The following is an 18,913-nucleotide window of genomic DNA, read 5'->3' as shown; positions in this document are numbered from 1 at the left end:
ATATTCCAGTTACATCATATTCACGCTCATAAGCATATTTCCATAAAACATGATGGAGTGCAACATCACACCCTCCTTAACCCAAATGGGTATCCTGCTCCAGGGGTCTCTTTGGAGAGCTTCTGTGGGATGGCAAGACAAGCAGGTGTGCAGACAGGCAGCTGCTGCCTCCCCTTGCATTAAGGGATGCCCCAGTTTAATGGGGGAGGAGGAGGTAGTGAAATATTGATAGTACGTGGTACTTGCCTGTTATCTGTTACCGTGTGGCATGAGATCACCCCATGAGATAATACAAAGGGCTTGAATTGTCATTGTCCCGCGCTGTGGACAGTCATTTACACCAGAGCAAGGAGGGTGTAAAACAGTTCTCTTCTGATCCCCGTGTGGCACGGGAGGTAAACTGACTGCAGAAGGTGCAGAATAAAGAATCAGGCCCTGAATCTGTGTCAATTGCTCAGCACTGCCGGACAGAAAACAAGCCCCACTGAAGCATCTGCTAACTAGCTCTTCTTCCACAGATGCAGGCTGGTTGCCTGTTCCCCACCATGTAATAGTAACTGTGATGGCCCAGGCTGAAATATCTATTTTTAATTATCTCTGTATTGGTTCTTTATCATTCAAATAGCCCAGCACTCCCTCTGAGCATGGTCAGAGCCAGGACAATCACGTTTCAGAGAAAAGAAGGCCAGCTGCATTTACACTCAACAGAGTAACCAAAAGAGCAAATCACATTAGCAGCAGCTTGCAAACTTAAAAAAAAAAAAAAAAAAGCCAGCCAGGACTCTGGCCCCCATCACAGCCTGGTTGCTGTTTGTTCCAGGAACGAGGTTGGGGAGGGGGCGGTGTGGTTTACAAGCCACTGATCAGGCCTCTATAGTGGAAGGACAAAGTCCCTGGCTCCGCGCTGAATACTGCCTGGAAAGCTCAAGTCTGGAATAACTGAACCGTACCAAGGGGAATGAAGCATCTGGGGATATTAGGGTCTGATCTGACGAGGTGCTGCTGAATGCCGTCAAATCCTAATTGTTTTAAACAACACTAACTGGTAAAATTGACTGATGTGCCCATGACTGATGGTGGTAAAACTGACTGATGGTAAAATTGACTGATGGTGATTATTTTATAGGACACCCACAGAAGCCAATCCCCTGTTCTCTTTCTGGGCTCTTTGGACCCATCCTCCAGCTTGCCCCTGTAGGCAACCAGGGGAGTCCTGGTTGGGATGGTCTTTGAGCACTTTCCTCACATGGGGGGACCAGAGTCGCAGCTGGTGTAACGTGAGCTCAATGGAGCAGAAGGTTTGGCCCAGGGAACCCATGCGGAACAAGTGCTCCAGCCCATCAGAATCTTACCCTGCAGCCACGCACCACTCAACAGCAGCGTTCGTAGTGGAGTGTGTGCATCTGTGATGACGTGCATTCGCTCCGTTCTAGATTTTGCAGAGGTTTTAAGGCCAGAAAGGACCAGGAGGATCGTCTAGTCTGACCTACTTGGCTGCTGTCTCAGCAGAGAGGCCAAAGATCAAATGGTCGTAGGATTTCCCCCTGCGGCTGCTGGTTTTGGGCTTCCTCAAGTTTTGGTATCCACAGGTACTAAGGAAATGCAACTCTAGCTAAGGCAGTGGAAGTGGAGGTTTGCTCCAGGGGTCTCAAGTTGAGCTTCCGGTAGTAGGGGACACTTTCTGAAAATGTAGGTCTAACTTGTTTTATTCTTAAGGGTCTTTGCAGGGAATCTCTCCCTTTGGAGCACATACCCTTTTCTGTTGCTGCTCCCGCCATCTGAAGAGAGAATCTCCTGGAGGGTTTGGGACATTTGGTTATCATGGAAGTTATACGGCCATAAACAAATACAATACCCACATTTCTGCTCACTGCCCATCACTGAAATCTCACACAGAAGCTTTCAAAGTACTAAGACCCTTTTCCCATGAGAATTTCTTCACTAACAAGGTACTAGCAAGAGAAGTAAGAAAATATACCCATATACAACAGTGGGCTCTAAATAAGTGGTTACCACCCAAGAAAGATCTTGGAGTCACCGTGGATAGTTCTCTGAAAACTTCTGCTCATTGAGCAGCCGTGGTCAAAAAGGCCAACTGTATGGTAGGAACTATTAGGAAAGAGATAGAAGATATGACTGAAAATATCTTAATGTCACTCTATAAATCCATGGTGAGCACCTTGAATACAGCATCCAGTTCTGGTTGCCCCATCTCTAAAAGGATAGAGTGGAAGTGGAAAAGGTTCAAAGAAGGGTGACACAGCTGATCAAGGGTAGGAAATGGGTTCCATACTAGGGGACGCTAAAAAGATACAGGCTGGTCAGCTTAGAAAAGAGACAACGGAAGGGGGATATGGTGGTCTATAAAATCATGGATGATGTGGAGAAAGTGAACACGGAAGTGTTATTTACTGCTTCACATAACACAGGAGCTAGGAGTCACCTCGTGAAATTAATAGGCAGCAGGTTAAATACAAATAAGAGGAAATACTTTTTCACACAATGCACAATTAACCTGTGGAACTCATTGCTGGGGATGTTGTGAAGGCCAAAAGTATAATTGGGTTAAAAAAAGAACAGGATTAGTTCATGGAGGACAGGGCCGTCAATGGCTATTAGCCAAGATGGCCAGGGAAACAACTCCATGCTCCAGGTAACCATAAACCTATGGTTACCAGAAACCGGGAGTGGAAATGGGAGTGGATCACTCCATACTTCCCCGAGTCTGTACACTGCCTCTAAAGCTCTGGTACTGGCCACTGTTGGAGGCAGGATATTGAGCTAGCTGGACGAATGGTCAGACCCAGTGTGGCAGCTCTCATGTTATACAAGAGACTGGGATCTGCAGAATGGTCTCCAAATAAAATGTGCACCTGTCAGTTGCTCTTTAAACACACACCTTTAAGGCTAATGAATTTTACTTTCATTTTTCTTCTGTCTGCAAAAATCCATAGGGGTATGTGAGGTAATATCTTTTATTGAACCAACTTAAAAGTTCAAACAAATTAGTTCTAGGAGCACAATGCACAAGAGCGCCCTGCATTAACAAAAATGGTTGTAATCCATCACTAAAAATAATGCTTGGTCCTACAATAACAAGCTAGTGTAACCCTACAATAACAAACAGATGTAACCCTACCAGAACTGACCCACCATTCTGTTTCATGATTTTGATTCCTGGGTGCAAACGATGTTCTTGGGTAGTTGAAGATTATTTGGTCATGAAGGGTTGGTAAATTCAAAGCAGTGGGAGGAAGGGTGTTGTAAGAGGGATTCTGGGTTCAACTCCGGGCTCTGATACATGCACCCTGTGTGACCTTGGCATGTCACTCAGAGGGAAGTTTTCAAAGACACAAATGGCAGGTTGATGCCTGACTCCCCTTGAGTCTCAATGAGAATTAGGACTGGCTCGGCACCGTTGGAGTGAGCAGGTGTTTTGCCACTGACTTCATTGAGAGCAGGATCAGGGTTTATGGTGCCTTTGAAAAACTCTGCTCCTGAATTACGATGATTTTAATTAGCAGTGTTTGTATTTTGATAGTGCCGAGAGGTCTCAATCAGTGATCAGGTCCCCATTGTGCTAGGTGTTGCATACACTGAGAACAAAAATCTTTGTCTCAGTTCCTCCCATCTGTACAATAATACTCCCTTTGTCTGTCGTGTCTATTTAGATTACCAGCTCTTTGGGGAGAGCGCCTCTCTCGCTGTTAGCTTAGCCCTTAGCCCAGTGCGGTTCTCATCTTGGCTGGAACCACTAAGTGCTAATGTCGTATAAATAATACTAATCATTGTTATTTAAAAGCCTGCTTTTTAGAAACAAGCTAAACCCTACAATAACAAAGTCACATGCACATGACAGGAGGAGAAATGGTTCGGTGAGGAAACAGGCTTTAGCTTACTATAAACAAAGTAGCAAGCAGTGATGTTAGGCCAATATTTTAAAAATTGACTAGGGATTCCGGGTGCCTCATTTTTTGGGGTGCTCAACTCAAGACACCTTAAAAGGGGGCAGCTTCAGAAAGTGCTGAGCACCCAGCCCAGGGAAAGTCCAGCCCCTTTAAGGGATCTCAAGCTGGGCAATCGAAAATTGAGGCATCCGAAATCACTAGTCGCTTTTGAAAATCTCAGCCTTGAAGATCACTCCCCGTACCACCTAGAACCCGACATTCTAGTAATGTTCTGAGCTGAAAAGGTTTGAGCCAGTCATGGCTGAAACCTACTTAAACTTGTGGTTCATCTTTCTCTCCACGAGGGTGTGGAAATTAGTAACACAGCATCCGTAGCCCACTCACAAAATGATTGGCTGAAACCGATTCTGGAAACCAACACTGAAAGGTATTAATGCTTTGCAAATCGGTGGGAATTCTGAACAATATGTACAGTCCAGCTGCTCCTGGAGTTCTCTGGCCTGGGTTGTACAGGAGGCCAGATTAGATGAACGCGGTGGTCCCTTCTGGCCTTGGAATCTATGATGAAGCTCTGCTGTGAGTCAGGCAAAAGGAGAGCTTTGAAATCAGAATTTTAATTTAGGGTGAATTTGTATACGTCTCCCCCAAATCCTCTGGAAGCAGAAATGACTGAATCGGTGAAGATGCTGCCTTCTTCCATACAGGTGCTTGATTCTTTCGTGTATGCTTTAGGGGTAGCCAGCTGGCATGGAGACATTCCAAAATAGCAGCATTTGTTTGCAACGGATCGAAAAAGTCACTTCCCAAATCTGTTCGCCTCTCATTTGGATCGTCTCTAACAATGTTCCCACCGGGCGGTGATGCCAGGTGTAATGTTGCCTCAGTTTGGCCTCTCTGATCTTTGAGGCTGAGTCCACTCTGCGTGTGCTCAGAGGGTAGTTGTACTCCGGAAAAGGAAGCAATTTGCAACCTCTTGTTTAGAAACAGGAAATAGAATTTGGAGTGGTCCCGATTTCTTGCTGAGAGACAGAATTATGGACGTTCTTTCCTGCTCTTACTAATCCAAATGCTTAGACGTTCCTTGTAAATCTGGAAAATGGAAAGTACTTTGTCTTTGGCACTGGGGCAGGTAAATCTCTTCTGAACTCAAGTGAACCTGATAGATCCAGCATTTCTGAGAGTGGCGTGTACCGGGGAACAATCCCCTGGAGTTGTTAGATTTTTCTCCTCTTGCCAGATGATTTGGTAGGTCATCGTGATTGATAAACATTTTCTTGGGTTGTATCTTTATATATTTTTGCTGTTACATTTTCATCCTGAATATTTCTAAGTGCTAAAATAGTTTTTTTCCTGCATTTGGGCACCATCACATTTGGAATAGCTGAAGACAGATCATAAAACATATTTCCGTTCAGATTAGTTTTAAAATTATTTATATTTTTAGATGTTTTGAGTGTAATCTCATGTAACCAGGATCTCTCTTTCTTAATCTGTTTATATCTATCTGTATGTCTTAATCTAGCTATAAATCTATCATTTTTCTCCTCTATTTATCTGACTGTCTCGCTATCTTTATTTTTTCCTGTCCTAATAGATGTCTCTCTCATTTTTCCAGAATATTAGTCATTGCAGTAGCTAGTTGCTTTGCCCCTGACAGTGTCACTTGAATTTACAGTATATATTGGGTTTCCCAATTTAAAGTAAGTAAATAATTTAAATCAGAAGGATGCTGGATTGAAAATACTTTTTCTTTTTTTTTTTTTGGCCGTGTGGTAGAAAGACGATAGTGAAATTAATAGTAAGAGACACTGTCCCCCCTTTCCCTTGCAAACATGCAGAGACACTATATCACTGTCCCCAATTGAAGTAGTCACCTTGAGGGAGAAACTGAAGTTTTGACAAAACCAAGTTGTTTGGCTTTTTCTGGCAAAAAGCTTTTAGGGCCCGATTTTTATAGGTATTTGGGCACCCAATGCCTATAAAAAAAACCAATGGGAGTTAGGCACCTAAATACCTTTAAAAGGCTGGCCCTTAGGCCTGGTCTACACTACAGAGGTAGGTTGATGTAAGCTGCCATGCACTGACCTGCTGGGCATGTGTCTACACGTAAATTTGTCTCCCACTGATGTAAGCTCTCCATTATACGACATAGTAACAGCACCTCCTCGAGCGGCGTTGAATCATGGTCAATGTCCTGAAGTCAACGCAGCACTGCTGCAGATACTGTGTTACATATGTTGACCCTCGCAGATTTCCAGCAGCTGTCCCACAATGTCACACACTGATCACTCTGGTCACAATTGTTAATTCCACTGCCCAGGGGGTCACAGAGACCAGAAGCCTCCTCCCACCAAAACCCCAAGAATTTTTGAAATACCTTTTCTTGATTGCCCCGCTTGGCGAGTGCACCTAGCAGCTTTCCATGGTTATGCGCAAGGGCCCAGCTGACCATGCTGGCTACACAATCCAGACGCACTCCCACCTGGAGTAGACAGGAGATATTGGATCTCCTGGGCCTGTGGGAAGAAGAGGCTGGGTAGGCACAGCTAAGGACCAGCCATAGAAATGTGAAGATCTCCGAGCAGATTGCACGGGGGATGCAGGAGACGGAGTACGACAGGGATCAGCAGCTGTGCCACGTGAAAGCGAAGGAACTGCAGCAGGCAAACCAGAAGGGCGGAGAGGCCGACAGTCATTCCAGTGCCGAGCCGCAGACCTGCTTTTACAAAGAGCTGCATGCCATATTTGGCGGAGACCTCCCCATGCACCACCCTGGGTACCGCCGTGGAGCCCGAGACAGAGGCCCCTGGCGTGAACAGTGAGGATGAAGAGGATGAAGGACATGTGCCCGGGAGGCCCAGCTATGCCAAGAGCCAGGATCTTTTTGAGACTTCACTATAGTCCAGTCCGTCCCAGCTTTCAAGCCTGATGCAAGGGAAGGAACCTCAGGTAAGAGAGTAAATTTATTTCCCATTACAGCGATGATGCCCCCAACTTAGCAGGACAAAGCTATCGACTTTTCCTTAATGTACGTGTGCTAGACTAGGTAGCGATACAACAAAGAGGTAGTGTAGTTATCTGCTTTTCATTCCCCTCTAGAGTTAGACGAGTGGATGGAGGGGGATTGTCACGCGTAGCAGTGTGTGTCTGTACACAGGGATGTGTCTTGAATCCTCCCAAGAGATCTTGAGGAAAGGTTTCTAGGGCCGACAGCCTTATTTCCCCCTCTGCGGTAAAGTGCTTTCCTACGCCACTCAGTGATAACTTCAGCAGGCACCGTTGCAGTACGCACACTTGCAGCACATGGGCCTTGGGAATGCAAGCTGCAGCTGTGCTCTCTGTGCCTTTGTCACCCTTGGGAGTGGGATATCAGCTCAGATCGCCCCAGTCTGTGAAAAATGGTGCCAGTATTCAGCGCCATTGCCCTGTACTCATAGTTTCATGCAACCAAGCAATACCCTCCTCATTTCCCTCAAGTGCAGTGCCTGGTGCTGTGCACAAGCACTTGGAAGCAGACTGTCAATCTGGAGGTCTTGCTTAAAGCATCCGGGGAGCATGGGAAGGGAGTTCAGAAACTTAACTTTCACTTTCTGTTTCACATACTGACAGCGGTACCTTTGTGTGTTCTATCTGCCACTGCGGCCGTTGTGGCCTTCGGGGGTTCCCCCTCTACACCTGTGGAACGCTTGAGTCAGAGAAAGAAGAGGACTCAGGACGACATGTTCGGCAAGATCCTGCAAGCCAGCGCTGCATCAGACTGTGAGCAGATGGCCTGGAGGGTGAATATTACAGTCTGGATGGAGAGGGAAAGATCAAACAGGAGAAGATCCAGGAGTCCCAGCAGGCAAAGGAGAGGGAGATGCACCAGGGGCTTCTCCTACCGCTCCACACTAAGGACAACCACAGTATCGCATACGCTGACCTTTGAGAGCCATGGTTGATGTATGACTAGCTAAAGTGAATGTGAATGTTCCTTCCTCTTCTTTAAACTCTGATCCATAAATTTATTAAGGTTTTAATATATTTGCTTTTAACTTGCACAGAATTTCTGCTGAACTGTTTTTGTGAGTCAATTAAACTCTGTTGTTTGGAGAATAATTCATTTTTATTAATCCCAATGTATGATGCGGAATGGCTGATGGTAATGAGGGCACCCGCTTACCTGTTATCATACACTGTGACAGCTCATCGGATCAGTGACACACACAGTGTAATGTTCATAAATGTACAGCAAGCACCGCAAAATTCAGTGTTATGTTCATAGATGTGTACCAAGCACTGCACAATTCCTAACAGGCCCCCAAACTGCAGGGCTGAGTAGAGCACAGTCGACCACGACACATTACTGGGGCTCATTGATAAAGTGCTCTTTCAAAGCCTCTCTGAGCTGGGTGGCTCCACATTGAGGTCTTCTAATAGCCCTTGTGTGTGGTTGTTCAAACTCATCAGACAGCTGCTCCACCTGCACCCTCTGCCCCAGCAGCAACTTTTACCCCTTTGTGTCACAGATATTATGCAGGACGCTGCAGGCAGCTCTAACCACTGGGATATTTTTCCTCACAGAAAATATCTGGTGAGTAAACAACGCCAGCGTCCCTTCAGCCTACCAAAAGCACATTCAGCTGTCATCCTGCACTGGCAGTTGAATCTTCCCTTAGTGCTGCCAAGGTGCCCAGTGTACAGCTTCATGAGCAAGGGGTAGGCTGGATCCCCCAGGATCACGATGGGCATTTCAACATCGCCAATGGTAATCTGCTGGTCATGGAAGAAAATCCCTGCTTTTAGCTTTCTGAATAGTTCTGTGTTCTTAAAGATGCAAGCGTCATGCACCTTCCCTGACCAGCCAACACTGATGTCGGTGAAGTGTTTCCAGTGATCAACCAGCACTTGCATAACCATAGAAAAATAGCCCTTCCTGTTGATGTACTCTCTGGCAAAGTGGGCTGATGCCAAAATAGGGATATGCATGCTGGCTATCATTCCACCACAGTTTGGGAACCCCATTGCTGCAAATCCACTATGTCCTGCACATTGCTGAGAGTCACAGTCCTGCAGAGCAGGAGACAGTTAATGGCCCTGCACACGTGCATGACAACAGCCCCCACTGTAGATTTTCCAACTTCAAAATGATTTTCCCGTTGACCTGTAGCAGTCCGGTGTTGCAAGTTGCCACAGTACGATCGCCGCTTGCTTCTCCATTCTCAGTGCAGCTCTCAGTCTGGTGTCTCTGCGCCAGGGGACTGGGATGAGCTTGGCACAGAGATCCAGGAATATGGCCTTTCGTATCTGAAAGTTCTTTAGCTACTGCTCATCATCCTAAGCCTCCATTACAAAGGGATCCCACCAGTAAGTGCTCGTTACTTGGGTCCAGAAGCGGCACTCTACCGTTTGCAGCTGCTCCATGAATACCACCAGCGATATTGAATTGGTTCTTGCTACGTTACACAGCAGTCTGCCCTCCCAGAAATCACCGTTTTCCCCTTTGCTCTTCTTGCGGCTCTGCAAATACCAGAGGATCACGCATCCTGTTCTTACCGCGCTCATGACAATAATGCAGAGCTGTACAGCCTCCATGCTTCGGTCAGAGATGATGGACAGCGACAAGTCCGGCACAGGTTCATGGGATTTGCAAAATAGGTGCGACAGTTATGGGACAGAGGTGGCATTATGGGATGGAGAAAGTTGCATGATGGGAACTTGGTCCCACAATCCAAGTCTCCCCTTGCGTGACTCATTTCTGCCCTCAGCATACATTGTCAAAACTTCCCAAAAAAAGAGTGTGCTGGATGATGGTGAGTTGCACGCTGGAATACCTCCCCGTGGCGCACCGTGCACTGACATGAATGCTCCTGCAATGCCAACGCAAGGAGCCACGTATGTATGCACACGAGTGATATACTCGGTGCGGCGGCCGATGTCAACGTCAGTTGCATTGGCAATAGTTTGCCGTGTAGACGTGCCCTTAGACAATAATGCCATGGGCTTGGGGAAACGTGGATCTTGGCACTGCCCCCTGAACTCCAGCGCGCGTGCTGTATCCGTGCATTAGCTGTGCCAGGCCAATTCTACCTCCTACACAAAAGCACAACAGAGGAGGAAAAATGCAGAAGTCGGAGCTAATTTTTGGCTCAGCTGGGCCCTGAAATGGCTCTCTAACTCTGGCCATTTCTGCTTCTTCCTGAGTAGTCCTACTAGCTACTAGCCCCCAGGTGTCTGGTACCCAGCAACTGCACGAGTCTCTCTTTCTCCCCCTGCTGGTTGGGCTTGAGTTCTGTGTCCCGTCATGCGTGCTGGGGCGGTGAATGTTACAGTGGGTGCCGCCTTTGATCTTGTAGCTCACGGCCAGGATTTCCAAAGAAACTTTGGGATAGAAATTCCCAGCCTACCACCTCTGGTGCCTTCACCTGCTCCCACGGCTTCAGTTATCTCTGCCGGGCCGATGACTCCTGAGCCTGCTAGGCCTCTCTTTCCAGATCTCCTGCTGGATGCCCCACTCTTGCCTCCGACGCCAGGCCCCATTCATCAGTGCCCTGCACCTGGTGGAGTCATTCACAGCTGTGCAAAGAGGGAGTCAGATGGTACCAGGCCATTCGGTTGTGGTGGCACATTGCACTGCTGTAGACGGCTCCATGTGGGGTAGGGGCCCACGTCCCTGAACTTCTGATTGATCCTCCTCGTTCCTCTCCTCCGTTGCCCTTCCAACTTGCTTTCCCATCTCCCAGGTGCTCAGCCAGGGGGTTATCCGTGGCTCTTTTTCCTGCTGTAGCTGGGGTTCTTGCTCAGTTTGGTCCCCTCTTCCCGTCTAGTGTCATCAATTTCTGCCCGTCTCTCACCATTCCCGCAGCTCCGACTCTTGGCCATGTGCTGGTGACCTCTCGGGGTTGGTGGAGTCTCCCAAGTGTACCACTGGTGTACCTGAGAAAGGAATCTGGCCTGCACTCAGATAAATGACTCTCCCGGTGATGTAAGTCAGGAGTAACTCCATTGTAGCCAGTGGGTCAGATGCTCGGTGTAAATGGGGGTAGCTGATCTGCAGTGGTTGAGGCTCTGGCATGTCAGAGTTACACTGGATTAAAGGAAGGGGTATAAACACATATCTTTACCTCTAGGCCGCCCTTCGTGCCTGGATGTGGCATTGAAGGGGATTTTGCTTCTTGCACTCCCTCTGGTGGGCACTTCCTTTGCCCAGATGGTCAGCCCCAACCAGTCCCTTCTCCAGAGTGCCTTGCTTGGTCTTCTGTGGCTCAGTTCAGTCCCATTCTGGGTTCAGCTCTAAACAAAAAACAAAAAAAGGATCCTTTGCCCCTCCTCAGTTCAACTTCAACTCCTCCCCCTTGTCAAGGTACTGACCCCCTGACTTTTCCCTGCTGGGAATCCAAGTGCCATTTAAGCTAGCCTTCCACCCCTCCTGCGCGTCTGTCTCATTCCCTGGTCTTCATCGACCCTTGCTTGGGACTCCTCGCCACTCTACAGCTAACCCTACTCTTGTCGTTCCGCTTTCTGGCCAGGGCCAAGCCCTGCTACAGGAAGGGACTCTCCCTAGTTCGTCTCTGCCACGCCTGTGCTCTCTCAGCTCCTTGTACAGCCTCGCTGTCCCCACTCTGACCCAAGAGGCAATCGATCACCTCCCAGGTTCAGAGCATAACTAAGTAGGGTCTTTCCCTTGCCTTACAGGTGCCTATGTTTGAGATGAAATAGCACCGGTTTACCCAGCTGGGCAAAGTAGATGGCTTTGGGTCACAGCTGCATTCTTTGCTCCTGTCTCTCTCCAGCTTCACCTTGATCCCAGGAGGCTGCGAAAAGAGAGAGGGAGAAAATGTTCCATGTGGGCCAGAAAATATAGCAAAATCTGCTCCTGCCAGAGAGCTGGTTAATCCGTGATTTAGAAACCTCTCGCTTTTCTCCCAATATAATCCAGCTTCTCAGCATTCACCAAACAATCTTGTTCCAGCTGATCGGAGGAACCTGACTGCGATGTCTCCAGGCAAGGAACTCATGCATCCTGTGCAGGGCTGGTAGCTGCGTTTGCATCGCTCACCCCTTTTGGTCATTGCCCTCCAGAGGCCGGCTGTATAAGAAAGCAATGAGTGCCAGGCCATGCTGGCTTGATGCAGTGATTGCCTGGCTCTGTACCTGCTTGGTGCTGGGCCATGCCTGAAGCTATTCTGCTGAACCTGAGTCGTGTGTGTTATCTTGTTCCATCACATGCCACAAGATTCACTGGGCGGGACTCTCCACTGGTGGGAATTACCGTAGCTGTACCAATTTCAGAGGAGCTCTGTTGATCTGTCCCAGCTGGGGATCGGGCCCGTTGTGTCCAGTTTCAGGAAGGAGGGGTGGATTTGCATGTATCTTCCCCTTGCGAGTTATTGCGAGAAGCTGCTTTTCTCCATGGCTGCATTTAAAGGGCGTGAAGTGCGCTGCGGGCAATCCTGCCAGGAATGGCTGAAAACCTGTTTGTTGTCACTGAGTGAAAAGGGAGGGTGGTTTTGATAGGCGTTGGCTGTGTGTTAAAAGCAGGCACACCTCTGTTTGCTAAGGGCTGGATTGTGCTGCCTTAACTCATGTGAGATATGACCTAGTTCAGCCAGGAGCCCACTGAAGTCACAGGGGAGAAAGGCACTTCTGATGAGGAGTAAGGGTGGCAGAATCTGATCCCTTACAGCACAGATGTGGGAAAGGACTATGCAATTAAGGCACCGCCTTGCTTATCAGCATGGATTTGTGGTTAACAAAGCCCTGGCTGGAATGATTTAGTTGGGGATTGGTCCTGCTTTGAGCAGGGGGCTGGACTAGATGACCTCCTGAGGTCCCTTCCAACCCTGATATTCTAAGATTCTATGATAATACACTAGGCAGGTGCTCAGCAGATCCATGTTCCTTTCCCGGCTCTGTTGTATGTGACTTAATATATGTGCGCTTTAGTCCCCAGCTGTAAACTGGGAGTAACAATCCCGCCTTTGTGTGCTTAGACTGTAAGCTCTTTGAGACTGGGGCTGTCCCACTGTGTCTGTACAGCGCCTAGCCCAGAGGCACCTGGATCTAGGTGAGGACCTCTAGGTGCTCCTGTAAACTAAGCAATACTAGTCATAACTTTCTCTGTGCGTACACCCAGAGTTCTGTCTGCTCACTGGAGACGCAAAAGTAAGCATTGCTCTTTCTAACTCTTGCTAGCCCTGCAGTCCTGGGAAAGGAAGCTGAGGGCGATTTCTTATTGTGCATCGTCAACCGAACGCTTGGCTAAGGGCTTGTCTACACCTGGAGTTAATATCCGGACCAGCTGTTGCCCTTTAAATTCATATTTTGCCTTAATCTGAGTTCACTTTCAAGTGTGGACAAGCCTCAGGCCTGGTCTACACTGAAAATTTCTATCGACCGAGCTTTAGCACTCAGGGCTCTGCAAAATCCACTGCCCTGAGCGCTGTGGCTGCGCCGATATAACCCACAGTGTAGACACAGCTAGGGTGACGGAAGGATGCTTCCCTCAACGTCACGGCCTCTGCTCGGGAAGGCGGAGTTCCTGCAGCGACAGAAAACGGCGATCGCTCCGTCGCTGTGCCGCCTGCCACGTGCACACGCCCTGAGTGTGGTCGGCTGCAGCTCTGCAGACTCGGTGATCGCACTGAGGCTGCACAGGTGGTGCTGGGGGCGGGCGTCTTGTGAAGAGCGTGGGGCCGTCCTGATTTCACTAAGGACTTGCGTTAGCCTGCAGGATCTGCCTGGTTCTGGGGAGGGTAGAGGGGGTTGGCACCGGTTCAAATGAAGTAATTCCCCCCCCCCCCTTGTTTTTCCTAGAACAAATAGTGGAGAAAGACGAGGGACCATACTACACCCACCTGGGATCGGGACCAACGGTGGCATCTATCAGGGATCTCATGGAAGAGAGGTATGTCACGAATGGTTTGCAACAAGTGAGACAGGTGGAGTAAAATCCCTCCCCTCCTGTGCAGAGGGCCCCGTGGAAGAGGGGCTATGCTGAATCAGTGCATTCCTTCGCTGCCCCGCCCCTGCCTCCTCCACAGCTGGGGCTGCTCACTTTTCTGCCTTGCAAAGGACCCCCTGGGAAGAGGGGGGCGATTGCAGATGCTTCCAGTGCCCTCTGCTGGTCATGCTGCCGCTGAGGGCCCTGTGCCAGGGGCTGTAGCCACATCATCCCAGGCAGAATCTCACCCATGGGCATCTTCCAGGAAGGCTGGAGTTGTCGCCCAAGGTAAAGGCTGATCTGGGCAGCAGAGTGTCCCGCTCTGACACTGGGCTTGGCGGTGGAGCAAGCGCCGTGTCTGTGCCAGGGCAAACAATTCCTCCAATTTATCAGGCACAGCTTGATTCTTCTTCTGCACCAGGCATGCATGTCACCTCGGCCCATTGCTTCCCCTCTAGCTGGCGTGGTGCTTGTGGACAGCGTAAATGGGAAGCCAAAAAGCCGCCCCTCCTGCCCCCATGCTTCCCTCTCCGCACGTGTTCTACTCGTGCTTGGATTCACCTGCCTGTTGGTTGCATTATCCCGGGGTGGCGACGCAGGACGGGGCGTGGGATTTTTGCTCTCCCGGCTAGAGTTCCAGTGAAAGTTGTCCGGGATTGTCTGGGTTTGTCAGCAGTGCCTGGGAGAGGTGGTGGTGAATACAACTTTCACGGGTCCCTGGAGGGTGTGTCTGCACTGCCAGCCGGAGGCGTGAATGCAGCACCGGTGGATACCCCTGAGTTATCTTTGATCCAGATCTATGGGGGTGGGGGGCACCCCAGTATGTACCCAAAGTCCGTGGTAGGGAGGGATGCTGCTTCTGGGGGGTTTCAGTGCTATTGTTAACTCTAGTGTAGATCGGTCTACGGCACGTACAGCGGTCGCACCTAAATCACTGTGGCCTTGGCTAGACCAGGGTTCAGAGCTGGTAGAGGGTATTAGCTGACATATTCTGCCTAACACTCTGGAAAGTCTAGTGAGGGCACGGCACCCTGCCTTGAACACGGGCTAAGGTGGTCAAGGGAAAGCCCATGGTGGGAACTAGATGCCTGTGGGAAACCACGCTGGTTAGTCCAATTTGCTGCAGGGAGTCACTTCGGGCTTGGGTTGGCCAACCGGTTTGCTTTGATTCCCACAGCCAGGGCTGGCAGGGCTGCTGGCAACTCGTGCACTGCCTGGGTGCACATCTGCATGGTACGCCAATGAGTATCGCATGACGAGACGTATCATTTGCCTCCCACAGACAGTTCAACAGCTGCCAAACTAAGCAACCGGCCAAGGGCAAGTCAAAACCTTTCACGGTTACTATTAGTTATGACTGCGGTCAAGTCAGTGAAATTGGCAATAGAAAAGACCATTGGGGTCACCCAGCCTGTCCCTCTGCCAGGGCAGGATTCTTTCCTACTGTTCGCTCTCCAGTGTAGTCCAGGATTTTTGGCGATGATTGTTTTTTGTCTCAAGCAACAGGGCTCCCGCCCCTTCCTCTGGGGAGACTGTACAATCTCACTGGTCGCCAGAGCCTGCTCACTGCTAGTTATGTGTAAATTTATCCGAGTCTGGCAGTGTTAGGTCCTACCGTTAATAGATCTTGCTGTTAGGAAACATTTTTCCCTTTGCTCAATTTCATCAGATAGTGCAGGTTCCTACCACCCAGTTCTACCATCTCCTGCCTTGGTTATTGCACCCCGGACATATTTGTGCAGCTGAGTCGTCTCCAGGCCCACGTCCTCCCCTTTGCAGATTGAAAAGGAGTGGAAGGGACTTACGAGGACAGACGCATGTTGCCTGAGCTGGCTCAGTTCCAGGGTGTTGTTGCTTTTCAGCAGCTGTAATGTGGGGAGTTGGGAGGGAGCAGCTTGCAGATCGCAAGGCGGCTGTGCAGCCGGATGGTCAATGGGAGTTAAATGGGAGATCTCTGCCCACCCATGCACCAGGACCCTGGTTTTTTGGGTGAGTCCCCTGGCTAAGATGTCCTGCTCTCCTCCTGCCTGCACTGAGCATCATTCTCCTCAGCCCCCTACCCATCCCCGGTCAGGAAAATCAAAAGCAGGTGGTGCTGCCTCGATTTCTGAGAGCCCAGCTTGCCGTGACGTGGGGCCATGGGCTCAGCAACAAGCCCTTAGGTTGGGCACCGAAAATCACTAGAGCAAACCCTCAGCCACTGTACGCACCTGCCATGGAGAGGCTGCTGGCAGCTGATAGGGGAGCATGTGCGCTCCCTTGCCCCCCTGTCTTGTGTCCCACCAAGGGGCTGGGATGTTTGGACTTGGCAGGGAAGGGTTGGTGTGCTAATCTCAGGCTAATCTAATCGAGCCCTTCAGGACTGGGAACGCAGAGTAAAATCCTGGCCCCATTGCAGGCCAAACTCCCACGGATGTCACTGTGGCCAGGATTTCACCCTGGGGTTGGAGATGGGGACGGTACTAGCCAGGGGGAGGGGATGGGCTTTGCACCAGTTGTGCTCCCCCTGGGTTCTGGATTACTCTAGGGGCCAAAATACCCCCCCCCCTTTCCCCCCCCGGCCTAAGCAAACAGGGCCCATCTCAGCCTGGCTCTGGCAAAGCCCAGAATCCTGCTCCAGGCCTGCCCCTATGTTATGCCTTTGGTGGCCCTACACTAATGCCTGCTCGGGGGGGGATTTCTCTCCTAACCTATTGCAGCAGAGGCCCCTGTATGCTGCTGAAGTGGAATGGGGTGTGTGTGTGTTGGGGGGTGGGGTAGATCCCTGCCATAGCGTTGGCGAGTGTTTAACTAATGGGGATGAATGGGCTGGTGTCGGATCTGCTTGTTCTCCATTGTGCAGCGTGCAGAAATATGCCTGCAGGGGGGAAAGCGGCAAAGTACCACGCAGGCAGGTGGGGCACAGATTAACTGGGTTACACCCCTGGGATTGAGTCACGGCGCTGAGTCAGCCAGAAATAGAGCGTCACCAGGGTTGATGGCATTACGTCACCCACCTTGGGGGCACAGTGATTCACAGGGGAACAGGCATGCTGTGGAAAGGAACCCACAACCCCCTGGGGGAGCGAGTAATTACTGACTCCACATGAACCACCCTCATAGCCAACAGACCGTGACTGATCCTGATCCAGAAAGGTACCAAGCACTCCTGAGAGGTGTTGACTGACCTCAACTCCCATGCAAGTCATTAGTGCTTGGCAGGATCGGGCCCCTAATGAGGCATAAATCCTCACTGGCTTGGAGTCTTACCTCTGCCACCAGCTGTGTTAAGCAAGCCACATATTAAATCGCTCTGTGCCTCAGTTTCCCCATCTTCCTCGCCTCCCAGAGGGTGTTGTGAGGTTGAAGTTAGGGAATCTTTGTGAAGTGAATTGAGGCCCTTGAATAGAAGGGGGGATGCAAGCGCAAATTTTTTTAAAAAGTGAAATCAACAGGCTTTGTTACTTCATGTTCTCAGTCTGGGCTTGTGGGAATTAAATTTCCTGCCCATCAGCCTGTGCAGTGAGCGCCCCCTGTGGATTCTGGAAGCTTTGCAGCTCAGGGCAATAGAAATTCACCCGCACTGTTTCAGCAGATAGTCTTTTCATAGCAATAATGTGAAGTTTGATGGTGTTTTTACACCTGCCTGCATTTCTAGGTCAGGGGATACAGCATTTGCAGCTTGGGAATGACTTGAGCATCAGAACAGCACGTGTCAAGCCAGGCCGTGTACTCGGTCGGGGTAGATCTGGAAAGCACTGCACTAGCGCCGGTGGCTATTTGCCAGTTCAGCTGAGAGCACAATCTGGTCCATGGGGCACCATAGAGCTTTGATGGAATTGTTCCTTGAAAAACTCCCACCAGGAATCCCAGTGTGCATAAGGGTGTCTGAGCTCCCTTCACTAAATGGGCTAGATTTAACTCAAGGATGGGAGTGGACATGTTCTGTCCTCCCCAGCACTGGGGCTAGGTTTTCTCCAAAGCACCCAGCGTTGGTCCTCACTCTGCTTCCAGTGAAATCAGCGATAAAGCTCCCATTGACTTTAGCGGGGACAACGCTGAGCGCTTCAGAAGATCCCTCCCGACATGCGCAGCAGCAAGTTTTGGTCTGTCGGATGCCCCAGTTTCCATCGCTGGAGCAGGCAGGTCATTGTAGGGCAGGTTTAGGACCCGGGGTTGCAGGGTCCTGGGTGACCGATGCCTCCACCTCCCCACTGGGGAGCCAGGTGAAACAGCACCCAACAATTACTGGTGGGTTAGGCACTGCAGGAAGTACCGCCCAAAGAAGCTAGAGAGCAGAACCCTGCAGCCGCCTGATTGGTCAGCACGGACTGTTTAAAGGAGGAAGCTGACCCAGGGAGTTGTCAGGAACCTGGAGGGACCCAGGAACAAAGCAGACTCTGGCTTGCTACTGCTACTGACCTCATCCTTCACCCCGTTTTGGTCCTGATTCCTGCCTTTGACCCTGTCCCAGCTCGACCTTCGTTCCAGTTTCCTGACTCAACCTGGCAACTAGTTGTGACTGCTGCCTTCGACCCTGGCCCAGCGGACATCACTGTCTACGCCCCGGCCATTACAGTCATGAGCGTCGATGGGGCCCGGGGAATGGAAAGGTCATGCTGGAAATTGCCTCCCATTCTCAGCTGGCTGCCAGAGGGGGTGACAGCACAGGCCAGGGGCTGCAAGCCCATGGGCGCTCACCTGTGTTTAAAACCCTTGATAGTGACCTACTGCAAGTGGTGGTGACTATGCATTCTCCTGCTTAGTCTCAACTGCAATTCCTACAACAGTGGCTTCCGTTTCCTCATCAGCCTCCTGGCCACCATTCCCCAGATGCCAGGGCGAGCTCTGGACTTGCTTTGCGGTGGTGAAGCAGGTAGTTATTAGGAAAGTGAGACGCTGAGTCTTGCCTTTACGTTCCCCCTAGTCTTCTTGGAAGTGTGGTATCTGGATAGCGTCTCTCCCCAGTCGGTCAGATGTAAATGGACGGGTGTAGAGCAGGTTAATGAGACGTACGCACTAGCTGCTGCTGCTCAAATCTTCCCATCGCTCTCCATGTTCCTCGTGGGTGAGGGAGATGAAATCCAGTCCAGGAAGTTCCCAT

At 50.1% G+C, this 18,913-nt stretch overlaps 1 protein-coding gene across 7 annotated transcripts in view; it reads left to right on the top strand.

Annotated features, from left to right (window-relative positions):
- TET3 (tet methylcytosine dioxygenase 3) overlaps positions 1–18,913 on the top strand; it is a 161,426-nt gene that overhangs the window by 111,952 nt on the left and 30,561 nt on the right. For all 7 annotated transcript variants that reach the window (XM_043536243.1, XM_037886135.2, XM_037886134.2 and 4 more), the window contains one exon: positions 13,704–13,794. In XM_043536243.1, coding sequence (XP_043392178.1) covers positions 13,704–13,794 — 91 coding nt within the window. The remainder of the gene's footprint in view (positions 1–13,703; positions 13,795–18,913) is intronic.

This window comes from Chelonia mydas, chromosome 26 (assembly GCF_015237465.2).
Source record: "Chelonia mydas isolate rCheMyd1 chromosome 26, rCheMyd1.pri.v2, whole genome shotgun sequence".
Lineage (NCBI taxonomy): Eukaryota > Metazoa > Chordata > Testudines > Cheloniidae > Chelonia > Chelonia mydas.
This window is presented reverse-complemented; position numbering and strand designations above follow the sequence as displayed.